The 26691-nt window shown below is 47.3% G+C and overlaps 1 protein-coding gene across 1 annotated transcript in view; it reads right to left on the bottom strand.

The window, feature by feature from the left end:
• The window catches only part of GABRR1 (gamma-aminobutyric acid type A receptor subunit rho1), a 31578-nt gene extending 5573 nt beyond the window's left edge, over positions 1-26005 (bottom strand). The window contains exons 1-6 of the mRNA XM_068551054.1: positions 25884-26005; positions 10132-10238; positions 8598-8665; positions 7308-7531; positions 3249-3331; positions 782-922 (exon numbers count right to left, since the gene is read on the bottom strand). Coding sequence (XP_068407155.1) covers positions 782-922; positions 3249-3331; positions 7308-7531; positions 8598-8665; positions 10132-10238; positions 25884-26005 — 745 coding nt within the window. The remainder of the gene's footprint in view (positions 1-781; positions 923-3248; positions 3332-7307; positions 7532-8597; positions 8666-10131; positions 10239-25883) is intronic.
• Between the last annotated feature and the right edge of the window lie 686 nt (positions 26006-26691).

Raw genomic sequence — 26691 nt, 5'->3', positions numbered from 1 at the left:
CTGTTACAGATCAGAGAGACTCAAACGGTGGCACTTCTCTGGGTAGTCAACCATGCGATGTTTTAGCAAGAGAAACTGCATAAAGATTAGAGCAAAATCAGCCTGAAAGGTAATTGGTCAAGAAAGAGGCAAGGGTTGGAGAGAGTGAAGCTCAGCTGTAACCTCAGCTGCCAAGAGGAAGACCACAGCGCCTGCCCTCAGGCAACGTCGGTGCAGGGGAGGGTTGGCAAGCTTGCCCAGGCCCTTGTTCAGAAAGCAACAACACTGCCCACAGAGAATGACCAGTGACCAGTAGTTCCTGCACCGTGGCTCACAAGAGGGTCATAAGAGGGCCCGTGCAAGCAGTATGGTAGGAGGGGATTGGTTAAGAGAGAAGCACTCAAAGGGGCTGAAGCCAAGAGAACGTGAACGGAAAACAATAAACCTGAAATTGGACTATTTCTTGCCTGTAGGAGAGGGCGCTCTGGGAGTTATATCAGGGTGAGATTCCCGCTGCTAAACTGGCGATGCTGTCGTCTCAAATAGATCTCCCCACGGAGCCCTTATGTTGGAGCCCTTACCAGCATTTTCTAGGTTATCACTTCTGATGCTTTGGAGGTATCAAAAAATCACCCCCACCCAATGCTCACCACCCTCTAGACCTGATCTAGAAGTCCAGATCCTTGGTTTCAAATCCAAGTGGCACAGGCTCTGCTCACTTGACAACAAATTCACAGGCTTCCTGAGATGAAGGATGCCCGCCCCCTCTTAGCCCCGCCCCCTCTCTTAGCCCCGCCCCCACCTGTGCTGCTGTAGAAGGCCAGTTTGGTGGTGGTGTGGAACTCCTGGATGAGGAACTGGGAGAGTGAGATCCGCTCATCTGTCTTTAAAGAGTCATTGCCTTTCTTCCAGTACAGCATGAGGTCGTCTTCCGTGTATGCATCTGAAAAGACAGAGACAGCGTCAGACGCCAGGAAAGACCACAAGCCTGTCTGTGAGGCTCTGTGGGGATTGGGATAAGATCGTCTGAATAAACGAACCGCAGTCTAAACGAAGCAAAAGTAAATCCAAAAAGACAAATCTAATTCTCCTCAGCCTTCCAAAAGTCATCAGGGCAAAGCTCTCAGGCCTAAATGCTCATGATTGCTGCAAAAGTGCTCACCCCTCAATTCAGCCTTAAACCAGATGAAATTGCTGTATTTGTAGACCAGAAACTACAATTTGCTCTTTTAAAAAAAAATTTTTTTTGCAGGTTAAATAGCGGCAACATTTCATATGGTTCAGCTTTCTAGACCATGGGTGATTTAGACCTTTCTTCTTTCAAAGGGTGACGACGTGCTATTGATGGCAAGTTCCTGTAAACACTCTCTCAGGTAACAAGGGCTGCATTCTAGCAAGAAAGGACACATAAAGAGATGCAGCAGAACAAGTCCCTTCTCTGCAGGCTTCCAGTTGCTCCTGCCCAGGGTAGACTCAAAGCGATTCCCCTGAGGATTGCTTCCCCTCTGGCGCTACACTTCCCCACCCTGCCCACTTAGCTGAGCACACCACCTACCCCAGCCAGGCAGACCTACCTGCTGCCTGGGCAGAACTGGGATAAAACCCTCAGGGGTTGCCGGTCCAGTCTGCTCGTGTGTAAACAGTTCTTTCTCGGGCTCCCTGAGGCTCTATTTTATTCCTCTTTTATTCTGCCTCTAACCCTTGACCTGCGTGATGGCTGCTTTCACGTGTCCCCTTGGCCAGGCTATAGTAAGAACCCAGTGATTCAATCCGACGCTAATCCAGGTGCTGCTGGGAAGATGCTCTGTGGTTGTGACATCTACAACCAGTTCATGTGAAGTAAAGGCGAGGATCCAGATTAATCTGGGTGGGCCTGATCCAATCAGTTGAAAGGCCTTAAGAGCGGACCTGAGGTTTTCCCGAGGAAAAAGACATTCCACCTGTGGGCAACAGGGTGGGCTCCAGTCCGAGAGAGTCCCCAGCCTGCCCTTCCCCATGGCCTGCCTTGCAGGTGCTCGCGGAGCCCTAAGCCCTGGTCCCCTGTACTAACTCTCTCCCTGTGTATCTCCTATGGTTCTGCTTCTCTGGTGGAACCCTGACAGATGCCGCTGCCTGGGTATTGTGGGGAAAGCAAGGTTCTGGAGCTGACGATTAGTCCTTCGCTCTGTTACGCCCCTCCTCTGTGTAATGGAGATCACAGTAACCTTCTCACAGGGCGCTTGGGAGGATTCAAGGACAGAGCAGGCGGAACGCCACGGTGCAGGAGGCAGTCACCCCTGTGGTCCTGGGGTTTATTCCCCCTGATCCCACACCGAGCGCCCTGTGGAGCTGTCCATGCGGCCCCTGCTACATGGGGGTCCACATCCCTGCGTGCCTCGGCCCTGGATGACTGGGGCCAGGGGACCCCTGCTGCACCACCACCGCCCAGGGAGGCTTACCAAGGTGCCCTGGGCCAACATGACTCCTTACGGGACTTTGATATAGGCTGAGACGTGCCAGTGGGTGTGTGTTGGTTCGGGAGGAGTATAGGAGTGGGAGTCATGGGAGGGTCCAGACTGTGCCCATCAGTGGAAAAGTTTTGGCAGAGATTGGAGCACGGGGGCAGGTTCGCAGAGAGCTAGAGATGCCAGCGGCTAGTCCTGGATGCTGCCGCAGCCTTGCTCTTCCTGGGGCTGGTGTTTAACTTTCCAGGGCGTGTGTGTGTGCGCGCGCGCGCGTGTGTGTGTGTGTGTGTGTGTAAGTTTCCCGAGGTCCCTTAGTTGTACCTCAGCATCTCAATCACCACCTGCACTCACAATGGCTGTCCCCTGGGGCAATTGCTGCCAAACTTGTTTTTGCCAGGAAATTCTTTCCTCAGTGGAAATCTTATTCAGAAGAGCAATAAAACAGATCCAAAAGGAACTTTCTGGTGGGCTGCGTGTGTGAGTGCTGGGCTGGGGGGCTTGAAAGGAGACCCACATTTGCTGAGCCCTCTGCTGCCCCTCCCCGAGCTCTTGCCCTGGCGAACTGGGAAACGTCCAGGGTCCACAGCACCAAAGTTCAAAGCCATTGCCATGGGCATTAAAAGGGTCAGTTAGGGGAATAGAAGGTTTTAGTCCCAAATATGTTCCTGATTTTCAAACTTACCCGAGACTTCGCTTCTATCTAAAAAGTCATTTTAGAAGCATCGTCACAGATTAGGAACACATCCTGCTCCTGCTCCTGAGAGTCAGAGGTATCTAGAGTCACTTAGGATGTGTGTGTGGGTGTCTGGGCACAAGCCTACTCACAGCTCTCAATTTCGAGCGAGCACGTTTGTGTGTCCAGGGGAAACCGGCTGAAGTCCATGTTGCACATGGCGGTCACCGTGACCCTAGAAACAGAAAGACAAAATCCAAGTGTGCAGAGGCTGCAAAGTACAAGTGCAAAATGATAAAAGAAGCAGAAAGCCCTCTGCTTCCCCCCAATATAACTGCCTCCTTCTTGTAATTCATAAGCAGTGTGCCAGGATTTAGAGAACCAGGCATCTTATGTGTGATACCCACACTGGAGTACTCTTGGGTGTTTATGTTTAACCCCAGGGTCAGTGTGGGGCAAACAATGACTGCACTAAACTCCCATCACATGCAAGCATTGTAGCGAAGCAATGGTCTCATTCGATAAAACAATGTGAAATCGCAACTCATCTGATATGGTTTCTTAAACCATAGGAGCATATATTGCTCTCCTGTTTCAGATCATTCAAATTCTTCTTTTATTGACTTTATTGATATTCAATATTTGTGTCCAATGTCTTAGAAATAATATTCATGAAGTACTTAAGCCAGTTGCCGAATTCGGCACTTTTTTTTTTTTACAATGTTGGTATTTCTATATTGATAATAACGTCTACTAGTGGACGCAGGTGTTTTTAATGGATAATTCCATGGAGATCACAGTAATGGAAAAACACTGGAAGATCTTACGGTATCAACATGCAAGCACTTGTTGGCATCTAATGGTTTTGTTTCAGAGTTTACACAGGAAAGTAAGATTCTGCATCAAAGAAGAAGCAAATACAGATTGTTAGTCACGGAAGAAAGATCTCCCGCCCAGTGTGGAATCCCATGGCAGGTTATGATTAACAGTCATTGGCTAGTGAACATACTATTTTTCCTTCAACCACCGAAAATTGGTTATGTATAAGTTGTAAAAATTATCTGGATAATTCACGGCCAAAAAGGAAAAAAATTCACTTGTAAATGGAAATTTCAAGGAAAAGAGCTTTCTTGAAGAAATTAATTATCCATATATTCACCTTATTTTCCTCATTCCATTTGAGTGTTGGAATGGTTGTGTTCTGGGAGGGTTTCTGTGTTGTTAACAGCTGGGTCATCTTATCTTCCCTAGAAATACTGATATACAGGATGCTTTTTTGGGGGTTGTCAGGCTGGCCCCTGACTTGGACACCTAGTGGGTAGCCAGCCTCCCATTTCTCTGGGCACATCACCAGCATAACCACACCTGATGGCATCACCAGCAAGAAAGAAACTAGGAACTAAGCTTGGAGACACTTGTGGCACACTTTGGGGACATGAAATGTCAAATGCAGGCAGTTTTTGCTGTGAACAGAAGGATTAAATAGCTCTTCTCTCTGTATCAGTAGGTACAGGAACAGATGTTTTTAGAACCACAGACATCATCAGACTGGTTCTTGGCCCCCTGACTTGACGCTTTTCCACTTGTAGCCCACACACGGAACAAGCACAGTGTGTCGTGGGATCTCACCCGTGTTTATTATTATGCTTCCCCCAAGTCCCTTTCAATTGTTCCAGTGGGAGGATCGTCCCTTGTCTTGGAGGAAAACTTGCCAGGTCCTGTGATTCTCCTGCTTACTCTCATGTGACAGGCAGTCCAAACCCTCAGAAGTAACAAAACACATCTCACTTCCGAAATTAAAAGAATTTTGGTCCGAGATATTAACCAACACTTCAAATTTCATTCACATTGAGACTTCTGCTCCCCCTTCCCAGCTAAGGCAGAGCTGGCATTTGAGTGGTCAGTGTCTGCCCATCTCTGGTCACCTCCTACCTACATGGGTGGAAGTGAGGGCGGGGGGAGGGCAGGATGGTTCTCTGGTGAGGTGGCTTCAAGCTCTCTGGGCCTGCTACGCAGTTGAAGCGGAGACTTTCTTTCCTGTGTCCTTCATTCCCACCCCTGGACACCTGCATCCTTCAGCCGCATCTCCCATACCAGCTCTCGGCTCACCCACTGTCCATCCCACACACACTGAACTATTCCCAACAACCCTGGGAGTGCAGACCGAGCCCACCTGGCTCTGCCCCTAGGTGGTTAGATAGCTCTTCTCTCGCCCACTAACTGCAGTGTCCCCCAACTGTAGGCACACATGCTCCAAGCTCTCCAAGTGGTCCCATTGCACTGCAGGCCCGCTCATGGAGTGCCTCCAGCTCTCCCCCAAAACATCTCTTCCTCTCACAATCACTGACTCTCATATCTTGAAGTTGACTGGGAATTCAAGAGCCATGGAATTGGTTTTTCAAGCTACCTAGTGTTTTGGTCTGGTCCTCTGAATCCCTGGTGGTGATGTCAGATCGTGTTATTTTGTTGGTGGTTGTTGAGCTGAAGATGCCTTGGCAGCTGCCTCAAATGTGAGGACTCCTGGGAGAATCAACCCGACATGGCTTGGGGAAGGGCTTGCACACCCTTGAGCCACATGGGTACTCCTGTGAGAGGAGGTATTTCAGGCCCTGCAGAGGGATACCCCATAACCCTGCTCTGAGTCTGGTATCTAACTGCTTAGATTCCAAGCCAGCATGAGTAATGAAGGATTATTTTAAATATTCCTTTGGGAGATGGGGGTGGAAATTCAGCTTCGACACTGCCATCTCTGACTCTAAAGATACACTGCATCCACGCAGACACCCCCTACGTAGACACTGGTGTGTGGATTCAGCTTTACCAAAACCAAGTCTGTAAAACTGAAATGCACCATCAGCACAGCACAGAAGGAGTAAATCTCAGCCAGTAGCTGAGTCGCTTCTCTGTGAAGGCCTGCAGCTCATCTCCACACGCCCTCCCAGGGGGAGGCGGGCACCACAAGTTTCTTAAGTGGGCATACAGGGAAAGCCCCACTGCATGTCTGTGCTTAAGGAAAGCTTCCCCAGGTCAGTGCTTGATGAGCAATTAAACATTTCTAAGGCTACTGCACAGCACAGGGAATAGAGCCAATATTTTCTAATAACTGTAAATGGAGTATAGGCTATCAAAATATTGAATCACTATGTTGTACACCTGAAACTAATGTAATATTGTAAATCAGCTATACTTTAATAAATAAATAAATAAAAGAAACATTTCTAAGGTATCTAAGCTTGTGAGAAGAGAAGATTTTATTCTTTATGTTTTCAAAGTGATGCTCAAAATACCATTTTAAATCATCAAGCGGCCCAGGGTCCCCATAGTTTCTCAAGGAGAACACCAGGGAGAAGGGACAAAAAACAAGCCTGTGCTGGCCAGACAAGGTAAACAAATTTTTTTCTAAACCCAAATTCCAAATTGGAAATTGGGAATCGGAGAAGTTGAAGGAGGCAGGTCTTTGAGAAGAATACGTTAGCTACTTCTCTGACCCGTACTAGAGAAATAAAACTTTCATTAAACGTTTGAAATTGAACTTGAATAGGGCATAAATCATAAGCATCAGCCTGAGAAATTTCCCCAAGTGTATTTGCAAGACGAAACAATTCTTTAAAATATTTACTCGAGGGCTTCCCTGTTGGCGCAGTGGTTAAGAATCCGCCTGCTAATGCAGGGGACACGGGTTCGCGCCCTGCGCTGGGAAGATCCCACATGCCGCGAAGCAACTAAGCCCGTGCGCCACGATTACTGAGCCTGCGTGCTACAACTACTGAGCCCAATGAAGAGTAGCCCCCCTTCACCACAGCTAGAGAGCCCATGCGCAGCAACGAAGACCCAACGCAGCCAAAGATAGATAGATAGATAGATAGATAGATAAATGTTTACTCATGTGTAGAGTTTGGTTTTCTTGATGTTGAAAAGTCAGCAGCTCCTGGAAAGTTAGAAGCTAAGCTGTTCAAAGCCAAAAAGCAGAATTCCCTGGCGGTCCATGGTTAGGACTCCGCTTCGACTGCAGGGGGCACTCGTTCCCTCCCTGGTCGGGAACTAAAATCCCACAAGCCACGCGGCGTGGCCAAAAAAAAAAAAGGTAAAAGCAAAACTGCTGTGGTGGGACCAGTGGTTCTTGGTTGACAAAAGTTTTCCCTTCCTCCCAGCTTCAGGAGTAAGAGGACTCCGAGGGAAAGAGGCCCAGAAGGAGGCCAGGAAGTGCTCACCTGAGGCTGTAGAGCACTTTGCCGTCGGGCTGGACCCTCAGCATCACGTTGTCCGTGGTGGTGTCGTGGATGAAGGAGCGCTTGGAGTGCACGAAAAACATGTCAGGGACCCAGATCTTCTTCACCAGCCGGCCGTCAAACGTCATGCTGAGGTTTTTGGTGCTCGGGAAGGACAGCCGCTCATCCTTCCAGTAGTGCCGCAGGTAGAGGGTCATCGTGAAGTCCTGGGGGCCGAGGGCAGAGAGGGAGACCCCCCACCACTGAACAGCTGGGTGATGGCAGGACCCCCTGTACCCCAGGCTGGGGAGGGAACTGAGCCCAGGAAGGCCTTGCTTCTAGTCCTGGGGTTTGCTGCCGCAGGAGGCTCTCGAACCCTGCTTGGGGCAGGGGGACTCAGCAAGAGGCTCTACAGAGGGGGAACCTGAGCCCCACTCCATCCTGTGACACTCGCCTCCGCTCGGCGAAGGCTGCTACCGCCGGCAATGAGACCCGCAGCCTGAGGGCTCCCAGCCCACGCACAGGGCCAGCCCCAAGTGCCAGACAGTTCAAGCCTCTGGAAGCAGCCCTCAGCCAGGGAGTGGGGTTGGGGGAAGGGTTGGGAGACGGATAAGTAACCCAGCTCCCGGCCCCTCAGCTGGGACAACCTTGAGGTGAGTTCTTTGCTGACTCGGAGTAGCCCCGAAGGACCGAGTCTCACATAGACCTGGTTGGATGGCATGGCCCTTTCTGCTTCCTTCCCTTCCCCTGTCTCCAGCCTCTTCTTGTGTTTCCTGGGATCACCTGCAATAAACTGCTTGTGCTGGAATGCTTGTCTCAGGTCTGCTTCTCGGGGAACCCAAACTAAGATAAGGCCCTAAAAAGTCCTGTAAGTCAAGGAGTTGTGGAATGTTCTATTTTTTATCTAAGCCCACTAAAAAGGAAAAACAAAGGAAACCTTTGCTTTTTCTGCATTTTCACAGCCAGACACAGAAGCCACAGCAGTAGCATATATCTGGCTCCTTGGACCCTGCTGTTTATGTTGGAGAGCCTTTGCCCGGAGAACAATCCCAGTGGCAAGACCCTGGACACTGGGGCAGGGAAGATCACATTTGTCATCTGGCTCTGTTTCATACCAATTGGGTAGCTTTGAGCAAGTGTCTCAACCTCCCTGAACTTCTTTAAAACGAGTGTGGAAATTCCCACCACCTGGGGAGTTATGAGCCTGGTGGATTCTGGTGTGTGGAGCTCCTGGCCCAGCATAAGCCCTGTGGGAATCTCCCTGTCTGCAGCTCTGGTTAGAGAAGCACTTACCATGTCGACCTCTGAGATGCTGTCCAAACTCTCCACCTGCACGTCCACGCCAACAGGAATGGCCGGGCCTGGGGACAGGGCACGGCAAGAGCATTTATTCTTTTCACTTGAACTTTGTGAATGAGACAGGCGTAAGGAGCATTTCCCCTGGAACCTCTGTGTCTTGTCAGATTTGAAGGTTTGGTGTCCCACATGCCAGGATAACCAGAGACAAAAGGGTGGAGTCATGGGCTGGCTCCCTGGAATATTCCAACTAAGGTGAAAAAAAATGGTTTTGGTCTGAATCATCCAGGTGATTCTGAAACAATTAGGTTAATACAAAGCATCTGTCTTTGGTTACACAGGCTCGTCTAAGGGGACGAGGAAGACCTAGATCAAAGTCAGGCCCCATCTAAGGAGTTACTCCTCAGCATGAGGTCACACATTTTATTTTTTTATATTTACCTCCTGGTTTTGTACCCTCTTTCATCTCGGAAGCCAACGTCTCTGGCCGTAAGAAAGGCATTGCTTGGTAAATCAGTGCCCAAAGTCATATTCAAAACATTAGCCGAGCCCACAGATCTGCGTCTTTGCTACATGATGGGAGTAGCTTCCATGGGGGACGTGATACACTGGGATGGATATGAAAACATTAGATTTGGGGGGGGGGTGTTTCTAGGCCATAAAGACAATATTCAGAAAGAGAAAGAAAATATTATAAGGGAAGTAAATTGCTGCCTCTTTTCCTCCCTGCTTTCAGGCGTGTAGGGCAGGCATGGAACAGACTTAGATCATCACAGAGTAAGAAGGTAGGTTTGGATCCAACAGCAGCTGATTATGGACTAGACAGAGACTCCCTTCTAGAACCTGTTTATTCTTTAGGCAAAGGTGACTGGAAGAAATAAAAGGCATGAGAATGATTTCTGAAATAAATACTTTTTTTTCCAGAGAAAAAACCCGTTAAGGATGAAAACCCTATTTAACACTAAGAAAGCTGAAATTTGGCAGCTGCAGGCTCAGCTTCAGAGGGCTTTGGCATCCCTCAGCACTAAATCATTATTTTCTCTAACTATTTTCATTTAATTAAACCCAGCAGACCACACTCTGCCCTTGGATGTGGACCCAGAGTTCTGTCTGCCAGCTCCCAGACGAGAACAAATTTAGTCCAAGATCGTTCTTTCGGAGCATTTTCAGGAGGCAGCTTTGGGCTGCAGCTGCCCTGTCTTCCCGTTGCCGTCCTCACAGCCAGCTGCTGGGCTCCCCAATGCTGAGCCATCCTTGTCAGCAGTGGCCCGAGGACAGCTCGGCTGGGCTGGCCTGGCCACCAACCAGCAGCCGCCTCCCAAGAATGCGTTCAGCACAGCCCAGGGCAGGCCGGCCAGGGGAGGTTCTCAGATGACGCTGGGCGCTCAGGGGCCTTGTCCACCAAGCACAACCTAAGGCAGACCTGACTGCGGGGAGCAACGCTGAGTGGACCCTTGGCTTGATTTCTGCCCACAGACAGACAGAAGGACCTGTAGAAAGAAGACAAGCCCCCAGAGTGCATGTTTCATACCTCCAAAGCCAGGCCTCATGCTGAAATCGTGGTCATCTATCCTCAGGAGCTGTTCTGACTTTGTCAGTGGCGATTTGGTAATATCAGAGCTGCGTTTAAGAATTGGGCTGCAGAGGGGGAGAAAACAGGTTGATCACATAACCTAATTAAGCCAGATAAAACCCATTTGCATTCAGACTTGATCTTGACAAGTTGATGGGATGTGTTATTTCTTCTTTAAAGCTGCTGGAAATCCTCTCTTCCTTTCTCCGGCTTTCTGGATAAATGAACCGACCCAGAAGGTCCAAGACAGGGGTTTAGGAGTGTGAATGAGGAGCTTTAAAAATACCAACATCCAGGCCCCATCTTAGAGGTCCTGATTTGGGTGGTCTGGGAATGGGGCCTGGTCATTGGTGTTTTTAAAAGCTTCCCAGATGATTTTAATGTGTAACCAAGGCTGAGAACTGCTGGTCCTGGGCTTACTAATAAGTCTAACTCACCCAAAGCTCCTCGGCCATTTTGGGCAGGTTGGAGCTGGAGGGGAGAGGTGGCGGGTGTGGGCTGAGCCCAGCTCCCTTGGCCTCTGCTGGCCCATCGTGTGGAGGGAGCATGGACTTGCCCTTGGGTCAAATGCCGATCATCCTGGCTCCCTGGGAGGCAGTTTCTTGCGCTTCTGCTTCTGAATCGCATCTAGGGCCATTTTAATTTATTTTCACTTTTTCTAAATAGGCATTATATTTGCAGGGTTTGCCAATTTTTTAAAAAGGAAATACAGTGAAAAGTTGGCCTTTTACCTGTGCCTCCACCCATCCCATTCCCCCATCCTCTGGTACCTCTCTTATTGGTTTCTGGTCTATCTGTCCAGAGTATCTTGTAGGTACAAGTAAATACAAACATATATTCTTAGATCTCCTACTTTTTTCCAGTCTCACTGAAATATAATTAACACATAACATTGTCTTAGCTTTAGGTGTACAACATGATGATTTGATACATGCATATTTTGCGGTAAAATTATCACTGCAATAAATCTAGTGAACATCATCACCTTACATAGTCACAGATTTGTTTTTTCCTTGTGATGAGAAACTTTGAGCTACTCTCTTAGCAGCTTTCAAATATACAATACAGTATTGCTGGCTACGTCACCATGCTGTACATTACATCCTCAGGACTTATTTATCTTATAACTGGAAGCTTGTACCTTTTGATCCCCTTCACCCATTTCACCCATCCCCTATCCCCACCTGTGGCAACCATCTGTCTGTTCTCTTGTGTCTACAAGTTCGTTTTTTCAGATCCCACACAGAAGTGAGATCACACAGTATTTGTCATCCACGTTGTCACAAAGGGTCTCCTATTTTTATACACAAAGTTTACATATTATATAAGCTCTTACACTTTTTCTTTCTTTCTTTCTTTATACATGACTTGGATTTTTTTCCCATAGCAAAGTGTCCTAAGCCTCGTATTCTGTTTCCCACTGCACAGTGTTCCATTGCACGGATGCACCATCGCTCACACGCTCAGTCCTCTATTGGTGGACGTGTGAGTTGCTGCCAGTCTTTTGCTGTTACAATCAGTGCACGGCCTTCCTTTACCCATCATCGCCATCTCTAAAACCCACAGAAACAGTGAACTGCTCCCCTAGTTCCTCCTTGTCCCAACACCAGTGTGTATGCTCTCCCGGGTAACACACACACACACACACACACACACACACACTTCTTCCTTTCGATGCACATTTCCCACACTTTGGCCTGCATCAGCATCTCCTAGAGGGCTGGTTCAAACCTAGGTTCCTGGACCTCTCTTTGCCCCATAGCTTCTGATTTAGTAGGTCTGGGGTGAGGTCTAACAATTTGCATCTCTAATGAGTTCCCAGTTGCTCCTGCTACCGGTGGTCAGCAGACAGTACTTTGAGAACCACGGCCCTGATGCATTCATCCTCAACACGCAGTTTCCTTCCTTATAACTGGCTCCGTCCACCCTTAAACTCCTTTGCTACCTGCTTTCCTGAAGTAATTCCTTATCCTTTGGGGTGGGGGGGGAAATATGTCTGGGAGACAGAAAAACAGAGCTCTGCCCTCCACTGACCTGCCTGCTCTGTGCCTATGGGCATCTTATTTCCTTGAGACTCGGTTTTCTCGCCTGATTCAAGGTGAAGCTCTGTGACCTGACCAGGGGTGTGAGGGGCCAATGAGATCATGCGTGTGCATGTGCTTCTCAAACTCTAAGGTGGAACGCAAATGGGAGGAGCCATTGTCGTTTCTGAGCCAACGAGGAAGATTCCTCCTAAAGGAAGGAAATCATTGTGCTGGCAGCAAAGGCAGCGGCCCAGGGGAAGAACTGGAACTAGTGAATCAGGACGGAGCTACACTGCTGGTGGATGGAATGGAGGAAGCTGGGGTCCCCCTTGCCGCCCACCTCCTCTCTCTCTCCCACTGGAGCCGGGAGCCCCCTCCCTTCTCCTCCTTTTCAGCTCCCCCTTCCTTTTGTCCCACCCTCTGCTTCCTGCCCCTTGGCCAGTGGTTGGGGTGCTGCTGAAAATCACTGCAGCCGAGGTGCGGGGAAGAGACCCCCTCAGGATGGTGTGTGTGCACCTCTGGCCAGTGTCTGCCTTACTTGAGGTTATCTTTGTGTGCTCCTGGTCTCTGTCTTTGAGGCTTACCATGAAAATTAAAAATAAAGGTGTTCTGGGGCTTCCCTGGTGGCGCAGTGGTTGAGAATCTGCCTGCCAATGCAGGGGACACGGGTTCGAGCCCTGGTCTGGGAAGATCCCACATGCCGCGGAGCAGCTGGGCCCGTGAGCCACAACTACTGAGCCTGCGCATCTGGAGCCTGTGCTCCGCAACAAGAGAGGCCGCGATAGTGAGAGGCCCACGCACCGCGATGAAGAGTGACCCCCACTTGCCACAACTAGAGAAAGCCCTCGCACAGAAACGAAGACCCAACACAGCCAAAAATTAATTAATTAATTAATTAATTAAAAATATATATATATATTAAAATAATAATAATAAAATAAAGGTGTTCTAGAGAGTCTAGGTACTCAAATCAACAAAGCATCCCTCACCCTCCAGATTTGCTTCAAATCTAACCAGAATAAAATGTGAAAGAAAAAAGAAAACCAACTATGAAGCTGCAATGCATTAATTTAGCTTTTTGATGAGCATTTTCGCAGGACCCACAGGAACAGGAACTGGAGGATTAATTACTCAGAAGGCCTGATTTGAAAAGGTCTGACCTAAGCTATCTCCCCCGCTGAAATTGATGGCGTTCTTAACCTGGATCTACCATGAAACTGTCAGTACGGAGAGGAACACGTTGCCAGGTGGACTGTATCTCTTGGGCATCCTTGCTGCCGGGCTTAGGGATGCAGCCAAATGGGCACCGGCAGGAGATGAAACACAGGGTGTTTATTCCTCCTTCCCCCTCTGCTTTGCTGCCAGGGACTAGCAATGTCTGTGTTGCTCTGTGATTACAGGCAATCGCAGTATCGTCGATAAGCCCCAACAACACAATTTACCCTTCAGGCCTATGGGCAGTCATGGCTTCCTCCTGTTCCTAGTGCTTGGGGGGCATCCACCTGCCCGGCTGCTTCCCTGAACCCTTCGCACAGCTCTGCGAGCGGTCCCTTTATTCAATTATTGGTTAAGCCCTTTTGAGTGCGGTGCTGTTTTCTGTCAGGACCAGACTGATGCCCAGGGTCACATCAGGGCTGATGCATGGGGATTATGTCATCCGTGGCAAAGTGGAGCAGGGGCAGGTGTGCGGGAGCAGGTCCCAAGGGGCGGGGAAGGGCTAAGATTAGAGGGAGGGCGGCCTGTTGGGCTACGGGCAGATGGTCAGGAGGGGCAGGATGAGACCACAGGCCACCGAGGGCAGCGTCCTCTTCATCTTCAGCACTTTGCACAGTGCTGGGCCCCTGTGGACTCCCAGCACATGTTCGTGAATGAAGGAAGGGATTAGCCCCCTTGGACGGGCACCAGAAAAGAGAGCCAGGAGGGACCAAAAGAGGGGGTAGGAATGAAAATCAGGTTTGGCCCCGGTCTTACTGTGGCTTTGGCCCAGCCTGAAACAGAACTGGGCACTGACTAAAGGGAGGTTTGTCAAATTCTGAAATGTCACTGCCTTTGCCGTCATGAAGCTTAGATTCTAGCTTAGAAAAAACTGATAAATAGGATGCTTAAAGTCTTTTTGTTTTTGGCCTCACCACACGGCTTGCAGGATCTTAGTTCCCAGACCAGGGATTGAACCCCGGGCCACGGCAGTGAAAGTCCCAAGTCCTAACCACTTGACCTCCAGGGAACTCCCTTAAAGTCTTTTTTTTAGTGTTGTTGTTTAATATTTTAAAATAACTTTTTTTCTGTTTACATGCCCATGTTAAAACTTTTTGAAAAATAGATTTAAGCGTAAAGGAGAGGCTGAAAACCACTGAGAAATAACCTGTGCCATCCTGAGTATATCCTTACACTCCTGAGAGAGAGAGAGAAATATTGTAACTTGCTTCTAACTCAAGTTACAATACATCTTGAAATATTTTTCATGTCATCAGCATCTTTTTACCAGCCAAGGTATGATTATTAACCTTGAAATGAAGTGTGACACACATCAAATAATGGGAATAACTAACACTGCCTGAACACTCTGCCAGTTATCATGCTAACTATATTACATGTATTAACTTGGGTTAGTGTTCAGAACAACCCTGTGAGGTATGCTTTGCCACTGTCCCCATTTTATACACGAGGAAACTAAGACACAGAGGGTTTGAATAACTTGTAAAAGTGAAGGAGCCAGGAGTCAAATCCAGAGGCTCTGGTTCTGAGGGTGAGAGGCAAGTTTGGCTACAGTGTCTCGATGGAAGACCCGGCTCCCATTGCCTGGAATTTGGGTTAGATGTGGAACACCCAAGCTTACCTTTCCCCTCAAAGAGAAGCCAGCATGGACCTTGCAGAAAACTGGTGGCCACTCACTGATTAAACGAGTGCATTTACTGAATGAGTCCCTGGAAAGTTATGAAGGAGGAATTGACATGTCCCAAGTTACGATGATACAGGATGACATTTGAGACAGCTTTTTAGAATGAACAGCGGGTGTACGTTTTTTGAACATCTATTGATATCTTTATTCTATCTTCTTGGAGAGAAGGAAAAGTTCTGACCTATGGTTCTTCTTCTTGATGTTTCCTTGCTGTAGTTCCTCATCAGTTTGTATGTGGATGATGTTTTCTCAAAACACCTCCCAGAGGTTAGATAAAACAGGGATGGGAGACTGTGAGAAGCAAGGGATCTGCCGGAAGTCTCATTCAGCCAATAGCAGAGCACTTGATAAGCTATACTTCACTTTGCTGTTTATTTCACCCCTGAGAAGGTAGAGAACTTAAGTTTGACAAGGAAGCAAGAACTAGCTAATGGACCATATGACCCAGCAATTCCACCCCTGGGCATATATCCAAAAAAACAAAAAAAATTAATTCAAAAAGATACATGCACCCCATTGTTCATAGCAGCATTATTTACAATTGCCAAGATATGGAAGCAACCTAAGTGTCTATCAACAGATGAATGGATAAAGAAGATGTGGTCTATATATACAACAGAATATTACTCAGCCATAAAAAAAGAATGAAATAATGCCATTTGCAGTGACATGGATGGACTTGGAGGGCATTATACTTAGTAAAATAAGTCAGACAGAGAAAGAAAAATACTGTATATCACTTATATGTGGAATCTAAAAAATAAAACAAACTAGTAAATATAACAAAAAAGCAACAGACTCACAGATATAGAGAACAAATTAGTGGTTACCAGGGAGGAGAGGGAAGGGAGGAGGGGCAAGATAGGGGTAAGGGATTAAGATGTACAAACTACTACGTATAAAATAAATAAGCTACAAGGATGTATTGTACAACACAGGGACTATAGCCAATATTTTACAATAACTATAAATTGGGTATAACCTTTAAAAATTGTGAACCACTATATTGTACACCTGTAACTTATTTAATATTGTACCTCAACTACACTTCAATTTTTAAAAATCCAGACACACACAAAAAAAAAGAAAGAACTTGCTAATGAAATGTTCTTGCTTTCTTGGCATATGAATAGCCAAGGAGAGAAATCCTGAACGTGGTCCAAATCACCTGGATGTCATCCTCCTTCACACCCCCATCCAGGGCCATGGAGAGCAGTGGGGCCTGTGCAGCCCTAGCTGCACTGCTGGGAGGTGTATCTGTCCACAGGGCTGCCCTCCTGGACAGGCCAGCCTTGCCCATTCCAGGCACTCAGCCAGTCCTGGCTGAACCTCCTCCTCACAGTCTCTCTCAGCATCCTGGCCTCTCCATTCCCACTCCCTCTGCCCATCATCTCTCCCATGGGAGGCAGCAGACTTCCTCGCCTCTGGTCTCACCCTACTCTAATCCAACCATCACACCAACAGCATGGTACAGAAATCACAATCATGCCACTTCCCCTCTTACAGCCCTTCACCCTCAAAGTGAAATCTATAGAACTTAGGCATACAAGGCCCATAATAAGCCTCCTGCCCACCTCCCCAGCTGCAGCTCCCGCTCTGCCCCCCTCTTCTTGCAGCTGCCAATTATACACCCCATGCCTTTGCTCCTGCTGTCCCATCTATCTGGAAGGTCCTTTCCATTAGTCTTCCTACCCTTTCTTACCCAGATGACGCCTTGCACACCCAGATCCATATCACCTCCTCCGGGAAGAATTCCTGGGCTTCCCTCCTTCTCACTGAAGTCAATACCTTCATTAGAATGTGCTCCATCCTGCACAGCGGGGGCTTTCTGATCATCCCACCCACTCCCCTGTGCACTCTATGTCGGAGGGACTCTATCTCATACATCCCTGTGGCCCCAGCTCCTAACGGTTTGCAGAGCTCAGACTTTACTAAGATATATACAAAATATGGAAGGAGAAACACAAACCCACAGGTGCATTCCAAAGAGATGAATGGGTCCATAAGCAATGTGCCAAGAAGACCAAGGTGTAAACGAGGCAAGGCTCAAGAAAGGTGCTAAAGACAAGCAGAATTCTTTAAAGTTGGATTCTGAACCAGGACAGTCAGTAGAAGGAAGTACTGCTTGGAGAAGATGGAACAATGTGAACAATTACGATAAGGCCGTAATTCTGCTAACAGATCCAATTTTACTTTGATATTCTCCATCAGAGAGAATGGTCTTCAAATTGGGAAGGGAAGAGTGAAAAGAATTAGTTGCTGACCATCGTGGTGAAAATGATACCCTGAGATAATCTCACTCAGTGTTTCTCAGCCTTGATCACACACTGGGTTCACTTGAGAGACTTAAAAACTCCCAGGCCACACCCCAGACCAAAGGTGGGACCCAGCCATCAACAGCTTTCAGACCTCCTCAGCCAACATAGAGAACAACTGCTCTAGCTTTTTTAATGGAACTCAAGCCTACAGACCCAGATGAATTACAGCTCAAGAAACTTAAGGATCCTGCAGCAGAGAAAACCTGGAAAATAGGAGAGAAGCCAGAAAACTGGAGATAGAAGGACACTTTCTTGAGATTCACAAAGAAGAAAAAAAGAGTATCGTGGAAACTGCTGAGGTTAAGCTCCAGATTGATTCCTGGCCATGCTCTAGAACTTTGATTACAAAGACGACTTAGGAACATGATTGGGTCCCATCATGTCAATAGCATGTGAGTTCAGTGTGAGTTCAGACAGGGCAAGACACCCTAAAGTGGTCTCCTTTCCCTGGGCAGGGCCTCCATGTTGGCAAATCAGGGAACATCACTGGGTGATGTGTAGAGTATGACTGTCCTCAAAGCAAAGACGAGCTCTGCGGGGCTCCTGGTGGATGAGGGTCTGCACTGGCGTTTCTGATCTGCATCCACCACAGGATGGCATAAATGAGGCCCAGCATCTTTATGGGTTTTCGAGCTTTACCGTCAAAGTTCTTTGACATGCATTGGCCCACACGATCCTTACCATAACCCTGAGGTGATAGACATAATTGACTCCACTCTACAGAAGGGGCAGACTTGAAGATATCCAGCGACTTGTCCAAAGTCACGGTGTGAGAATGTGGCAGTGGCAGGTCCCAAAGCCAGGCACTCTTACAGTTTGAGCCTGACTTCCCACCAGGGTCCCTCTGGCTTGGGAGCTTTGGTGATGGATTCTTGGGGTTGCCCGTAACTGTTCGTGCCCAAGCCAAAACTTTGAAGGAAATCCTCACGGACACACATCCGTGGAACCGTGTGGGCTCCATCTTACCTTATGGGAACAAAATTCGGGGCTATGATGGTAAGCAGGGTTAGGGGTTAGGGAATGGGCCACTGGGGGGGTTGTTTTATTTCGGTGGCCAGGAAACACATCCCTGAGAGGGTGACAACCTAGCAGAGGCCTGAGGGAGGTGAGAGAACGACCTGCTGATTCTGGAAAAGAGTGGTCCAGGCAGAGGCACAGCAGGGACAAAGGCCATGAGACGGGACTTGCTCAGCGTGGCCGAGCTGGTTGGACAGCAGAAGGGAGAGGAGACCCACGCCAGACCAGCTGCGCTCCCTCTGCCGCTGAGCTAAGGCTGAACATGGGCTAGCGTCTTGGTTTTCCAACCAAGTGATGCTTCTGTGACGTTTGCACGCCCTGCTCTTCTGCACAGGTCTTTGAGGCAGTGACCTGTCGCGGCAGGGAGGGCACTGGGCAGTCAGGGGGCTGGCACACTGCCGGGAGCCCCGGCTTTTCTGACTGATGAGAGAACATGTCACGTTCCTCCTCTCTCCAAGTCTGTTTCCTCTGCCATGAAATAAGGGATTGGGCCACAGGGCAGCTTTGAGACCTTTCAAGTCTATTCCAGAAGCATCATCCCTCAGACGTTAGAGGTACTTTACAGCTCTAGTCCTATTGGCAGACGGCGATGTGGAAAGGGTCAGTCCACTGTCAGAGCCCCACAAAGACGGTTTTGTGTTCCCCCGGACCCGCCAGCATGGGGTGTGCGTGTGTGCATTTAATTTTTATTTATTGTGTTTATTTATGTTATCATAATGTTATTTACATTGCATTTCTTGAATTGCTATAGAGGCTGTGCATTCGTCCACATCATGAGTCAGTATTGTGTATTTTCCCTCAAGTATAAATAGTTTATTTCCTTTGATTCCTCACTAAGTGGATTTTGGGGTAACCAATAATCTCTGTTTCAAAACACTGCCTCTAAGAAGGTGTGATAGGTAATTTTAGGTGTCAACTTGGTTAGGCTATGGTACCAGTTTTTAGTTAAATGCCAGCCTAGATGTTGCTGTGAAGCTATTCTTAAGATGTGATTAACATTTAAATCAGTAGCCTTTAAATAAAGCAGACTACCCTTCATAATGTGGGTAGGTCTCATCAAATCAACTGAAGACCTTAGGAGAAGGTGAAAGGTATGGAACTCATCCATACACACACACACACACACACACACATACACACACATATTACACTATATATGTTACACAATACTCATATGTGTGGGTAAGATAGAGAGAGAGAGAGATAAATAGGTATTACATATATCCTATTGGTTCTACTTCTCTGGAGAACCCTCACTAATCCAGAGTGTGAATATTCCTTGACACCTGAAGTCTGCATACCCGTGGGAGACCTGAGTCACCTGGACCCAGAAGGCTGTGTCTGGTGTGGGTGGGACCAGCCCAGCTTGGATGTGGCCTCTGTGTTATCTTGGGTTCCTCTGATCAAGCCTTCTTCTTGCCACCATGACAGACCCAGGTTCCCACCGACCTGATGGGTCCTCAACTCACAGACCTGGCCTGCTATGGCCCTCCCAGGGACACAAGAGGGCACAGCAGGAGCATGTTTGTCCACCTGCTTTTCAGGTAAAATCTCGACCTAGAGCATCCCTTTTTCCTTGTACGTATGTCTGAACATAAATTCTCTATGCCTTCCCATTCGAAGACACTGCGTTACTTTTTTTTTTTTAGTTTAAAGCTCTGAATTTTCCCCACCTATTCTCTTTATCAGAATTCTCAGGCTGTATTTTTCCCATACGTTATAGAACATTCTACTTTCTAACTTGCAGATCAATATCTGTCCCTAATACCAACACCACCTGCTTTATGAGCAACCTTTGTTTAGTGATCATATCCTATTCACAACGTACCTATATGGCTTTGAACACTTTAGACTCACAATAAATGTCTTATGAGTGGAATTCCCATCACTAATTAAATACACCAGCCGTTAAACAAAACAAAACAAAGCGTATGTACATCAAGGAGCCTGCGATGCATTTGGGAATGAGAAGTTGCTGGGTGACTTCTCAGCCTAGTGACCTCCCGCCCTCTCACCCGAGGAATGGGGAGGAGACCAGGCCTAGAACAGGGGGTCACAGATCCCAATGTCACAGAAATCACAAGTCACAATCACTTGTTGGAAGTTAGATTTCTGTAACGAGGCCGCTCGTGGTATTGGAAGGGCCACTGATTTGGCACCATTCAGACTTCAGTTTGAATCCCAGGGTGGCCACCAATTAGCTGTTAACCTTGGGTGGGTTACTTGATCTTTCTGTTTCCCAGTTTCCCATAAAATGGGGGAATAATACTAACCTTAGGGGATCGCTGTAAGGATTAAACAAGAAAATGTTAGCTAGAACCACGTGGAACGGCTGATATTCCACTGTTTTTGAAGTATCAAAACATTCTCATATGGTTCAACCCGACTTTCACATCCATGAATAGAACTTCCTGTTCTCATTTTATGGTGGTCAGAGGAGGGCACAGGAAGTAGAGAAACAGGGGACGCGGAACTCTGAGGGTACGCGGGGTGGCATGAGTTCCATACCTTTCTGGGCCTTTCTCTCCTCATCTTTAAAAGGAAGGGATTTCTAAAGTCTTTGATATTCTGACGTTCCGTAAAAATTATTGGATTAAGGTCTGTCACCCCCACTAAACTGTCAGCACGTCACGGGAAGGAGTGAGGTCCACTTTCCTCACCATTGCCTCCAGCGCCTGGGGCAGTGTGGTCAATACATATTTGTTGAATGAATGAATGACTGAAGGAATGAGTGAGTGAAGTACAGGAATAGCAAGGGTTAGGAGTCACTCATTTATTCATGCCCAACATTTCTTGAGCATCTACTATCTACCAGATATTGTACTTAAACCTGGGGAGACAAGAATAAATGTGCTGGTTGAGCCCTTGTTCTGAACTGAATTGTGCCCCTCCCCAATTCATAGAGTCCCCTAACCCTTCGTGTGACTGTATTTGGAGATAGGGCCTTTAGGGAGGTACTTAAGGTTAAATGAGATCATGAGGGTGGGCCCCAGACCCAGTAGGACTGGTGTCCTCATAAGGAGAGGAAGAGACACCTGGAACCTCCCGCCTACCCCACTCCCCATTGGCAAGCACAGAGGAAAGGCCATGTGAGAAGGAGGCATCTACAAGGCAGGAAGAGAGTCCTTACCAGAAATCGAATTTGCCAGCATCTTGATCATGGCCTTCTAGCCTCCAGGACTATGAGAAAATGAATGTCTGTTGTTTAAGCCACCCAGGCTGTGGTGTTTTGTTATGGCTGCCTGAGCAGACAGCCCGCAAGGGGCTCACAGTCTAGAAGCTGAGACAGATGAAGAAAAGTGATAATGCTGAATGATTAGTCCTCTGAGATAGGACCCATCAGGGGCCGTGGAATTTCGGAAGAAAGTTACCTGAGACTTGAGAGGCAGGGGTAGGGGAGGGCCAAGGAAGGCTGCTCAGAGAAGGTGACATCTGTGCTAAATATTAGAGGAGGAAAGGACTTGAGCCAGAGGAAGTGGGAAGAGACGGGTGTCACGAGCATGGGAGCAGCCCAGCAGAGGCTCAGGAAGCCATCAGTATGAGGGGCAGCTCATACCAGATGAGAGAGAAGCACAAAGTGGAGAGACTCAAAGTTCCAGCAAACTCTCTGGAGAATGAAGGGATGCGATGAAGAGAGAACACGAGTAACTTAAGAGAAAATCACATTCCACGGTGTTTAGGGCAATCAGAGAGACGCTGTCCATAAGCCAGAGGCTTGCGCTTTGTCAGGACAGGATGTGACAGCAGTGCCTTGTGCATGATCACTGCCTCCCTCCTGGCCTCTGCCCTTCATCACCTGAACCCGCTCGTCTCCCCTCGCCTGGAAGCTCTTGCCTGTCTCTCCCTCTCACCTTCTCTAGTCTCAGTCTCCCAGTTCACAGCCAGGTTTCTTGTTAAGAGTGAACCACACTCACTCCGTTTTCTCTTCTCAACACACCACCACCCGTCTCTTCTCGCTGAGGTTGTTAATGGCTCTTCGCACCGTATCTCTTGGCCCGCTCACATCTTGGCCCTCTACCTAACTGATTTTTGACTCTGATGGGATCTGACCCTGTTGATCGCTCCCTCCTTCTGGAAACCTTTGACACAGCACTGGAACACTTCTCTGGTCTGTAAGCCTCTTGCGGGCAGAGCCTCCATCTGATTCAGTCATTGACGAGGCACCCATTGCCCAGGGCAGTGCCTGCCCTGTAACGAGCAACTGATAACTGTCCCAAAGATGCTCCCTTCGCCTCCTTGATACCTCTCTATTCCAGTGCTACATCTATTTCTCTGGTCCCTCATTTTCAGCTTCCTTCACCGAGTCCTCTTCCTCCATCCTCCCCTTAAATGTTGTTCGTCCCCAAGGCTCTGTCCTTTGTCCTGCTCTTATTTTATGCTACACACTGTCTTTGGGTCACCTCATCCACCACCACCTAGGAGGACTCTCTTTACAACTACATCTCCAGGCCCAAATTCCCTCCCGAGATGCGGACCTGTAGGACTTTCCTGTCAACTGGACAACCATCTCCTGGTATCTTGCAGGCACATCCAGGTCCACATGCTCGTACTGAACTCATCATCTTTTCCCCCAAACGTGCTTCTCTTCCTGCTCTCCCTTCCCTGGTACCGCCCTCTACCCAGTTATACCATCCAAATACCTGCTAGACTTTCACCCAATCTAATTCTGACAATTCTACCTCCTTAAAGCTCTCATCCATCTTCCCCATCTGTTCATTTCATCCTACTCACATTATCCTAGTTCCGGCTCTCACCGTCTCTCATCTGGTCTAAGGCAGACACTCTGGGTGACTTTCTCTGTCCCCCCATAGCACCCTTCCCATCCTCCTGCCATCCTGCCACCAGTGTCATCTCTCCAAAATGGAAATCAGCTGAAACTATTAGATCCTCTCTACCTTCAGAGTAAATTTGAATTCTTTAGCAAGACAAAGCAATATGATAACGGTACTTTGTTTCTGATGGGATCAGTTTACCCTCCTAGAGCTTGAGCCAGCATTTGTCCAGGGGCCTGTGGTATAGACAGGCTAGATCTTTATTCTTTTTTTTTTTTTTCTGGCCACACAGTGTGGCCTGCAGGATCTTAGTTCCCCAACCAGGGATCAAACCCATGTCCCCCCAAAATTGGGAGCACAGAGTCTTAACCACTGGACCGCCAGGGAAGTCCCTAGATCTTCATTCTTCCAGGGAGGAGGGAGAGACCATAAGTATTGATTCATTCTAGAAACATTGCCCTGGCATTCTGATCTTTACCGAGAGTCAGTCAAGTAAGGCACAAAATGTAAGGAGGCACTTCCTCTCAGGTCGTGCAAGGGCCTCCTTACATTTTGCATCATAGTCACCTTACTTTCCTCACCCCCATTGTGTGCATGAGTTCACCTTGCTTCCTATGTTATTATTATGACCCATGAAACGGAGCCTGGATACAAATTACCAGCAGCTTATGAGTTTAGAGTCTGGCTGAAATTAAGCGAGCCTTTAAAAGTTGAGGCTACATGAAAACAAAAACCTGGCTGGGTTCACCATTCTGGAAAGCAATTCTGCCAGTTATATTGGAGCTTTCAATGTTCTTCTGCCATTTGACCCAGTACACTTCCAGGAGTCTATCTTAACTAAATAATCGTGTATGTAGACAACTACCCTTATGTACAAAGATATTCATACAGAATATTTATAACAACAAAGAGGAAGCAATTCAATGTCCACAAATAGAGGAAGATGCTTAAATGGTGGTAATTATACACTATTATGCATTATAGTGTGGCCATTCAAATGATAGTTCTATAGACTTCAAAAAAGTAAATAAGCAGACAAAATCATTGTATTAAATACAATGAGGTGACAAAACTATATGCATAGAATAATCCCAGACTAGTAAATATTCAATATATGCTTAGAGAAAAAAAAAGACTGGAAGAAAATACACAAAAATGTTAACAAGGTTACTTCTAGGTTTGGGGATTATGGGTGATTTCTGCGTGTTGAAAAAATTTTTGTTCCTATGGTTTTTGAAATAATGGTCATATATGGTTTTCATAATTTAAAAAAAGTGCAAGTTCTTTTAAGTAGTTTTTAAAAGAAAATCTATTTCACTCTCTAGACTTCTCTTCCTCAGTGGTGTTTACTAATAGGTCGCCCCTCTAGCTCTGGCTTGGGAGGGAGGCTGAGAAGTTTTTGGCAACAACCCATAGGATTTGATGCTGTCGTTGTTTTTAACCCTCGAGAGCACATTTGGTTCAGATCATCTCTATGGCAGCACCGCTCCACTGATTCCACCGTTTGCCCAGCAGCTTCTGACTCCTGGCTGTAACAGGACATGTGGCTTGTGCACAGCGGTCTCTGTCTGCGTCCAGGGCTCACCATGACCACTGGATATTTCAGCTCCTAGCTTTGTGATGTTGTTAAAACAGCTTGAAACAAGCGCTGTGAGCCAGAGCTGGCTGTTCCAGATCCCATGTGTGGAGGGGCTCTCTCAAACACAGAGCTGGGCACTAAGGAACCAGACGCCCAGCCCAACCGCTAGCCCCAAACTCCAGAAAGCTGGACTTCCTTCCATACTAATTGCTTTTTTATGACCTCTAATCATATTACATTCAGAGATGAAGAAAGCTGAAGCTCAATTTGGACTCAGGCTGATAAAGAACCAAGAATCAGTGCCCTTCCTGCCTCCATCTCTTCCTCAGTAAAAGAGAGAGAGTTGGATTAGGGGGATCTCCAAATGTCCTATTTTATTGATGCATATCGGACAAGCAGGTATGCAGGTATTCCATTACCAGCTCTGTCACAGAGCTGCCCAGGTGAGACCGATGCTGAAGGATCAGTCTGGCTCTCTCTAAGCTCCCTCCACAGGCTGGTATGGCCAGGGTGGTGTGTACCGTGTTGGTAACCAGCAGCGGCTGGTCCTCAGGCAGGTCCATCCCTGCATCCTCCCGATTTACTACTGGTGGGGACAACCTAATGATCCTCCTAGCCATACAGCTTGAAGACAGCTGCTTTCTTCTCTTTTAAAAGATTTTAGAAAGGACTTACACATCTAGCAGAAATAATTAGAACTCACAGAATCATTCTCACTAATTAGAGGTCCCATGGGTTATTTGAGAATTCCCAGATTTGCTCCAACCTAGGATGCAAACATCAAATAATTGCCCTTATTTTTTTTAATGTGCATATATTCTTTTATCCAGTATCTAGTTTTACCCAGGACAATTCCTAAGAGATTGAAGAATATGCGATGATAGCACTGTATCAAATCTAGCATCATTTAAAAAGAAAACATAATTCTAACTTCCTAATAGGGGGAGTAGGCGGAAGCAGGAAAACAAAGGGAAAAGGAGTAAAAAGGCAAAAGGCATCCACGGGATACACCATATATTGTAAACGATTCCACAACAAAACCAGAAGCTCGCTTTACATACTCTTTTCCCCTAGATCCTCGATCAGGAGAAGTCCACTCACCTGCCTTTCTTCGACATCTCCTGTACGTCTCTTTTTCTCCAGTGCACTCTGCTTTCAGTAGCCAAAGCCCATGGCCACCACAAAAGGAAAAGGCCAACTTTCATGTTCTGGAGAGCCAACATGCGTTTCCAAATCCAAACAGTTCTCTCAAGAAACAGCAAAAAAGGAAAAGGATGTTCTTTTTCTCTCTTAACACATTATTGTTCTGTTCATTATTAGAAAGATGTTTACTCATGCAAAAAAAAAAAAAAAAAAATCAACCCACAGTCTGTAATCTGGAGGGCAGGAGAAAAAGCAATTTCCACTAAACCTATAAATCCTCCTACGTCAGATGTCAGGGATTTTCTGAACTGAGGTTGAAGTCCTGTGTCCCTGTCGGACAATTATTTTGGCTGGTCTAAATGAGTTCATCGTCAGACGTGGTGAATACGTTCGTAAAAGGTCTGTATTTTCTGTTCCAACAGAATAGAAGGAAGTAAAAACAAACCAAAGCAATTTCCAAAACAAATGCCTGAGGTGTTGCACTGCTTCTTATGCCCCAAAAATGAGCTCCTCCCTGGATCTATTTTAAGCTTTTCGCCATTATTATTTGCTTTAGCTGAGGGCTGGATTTGGATGGTTCCCCACCCTCACTCCTTCCTGTGGTTGAATCTGTGGAAACTCAGGGCTCTGCACCTGTGCCGTTATCTACCTGGCTGAGGTTGGGAGGGCTAGGGGGAAGGAGGCTTTTTTTCTTGGTCTTTGTTTTTTGCACAGTAAGAGTGAAATTCTCTTGTCAGTTGTACTATTCATATTGTGAGCCTCATCA

This window comes from Eschrichtius robustus, chromosome 9, assembly GCF_028021215.1.
Source record: "Eschrichtius robustus isolate mEscRob2 chromosome 9, mEscRob2.pri, whole genome shotgun sequence".
Taxonomy (NCBI): Eukaryota; Metazoa; Chordata; class Mammalia; order Artiodactyla; family Eschrichtiidae; genus Eschrichtius; species Eschrichtius robustus.
Note: the sequence above shows the minus strand (reverse complement) of the source record. Positions and strands in the feature narration are given on the sequence as shown.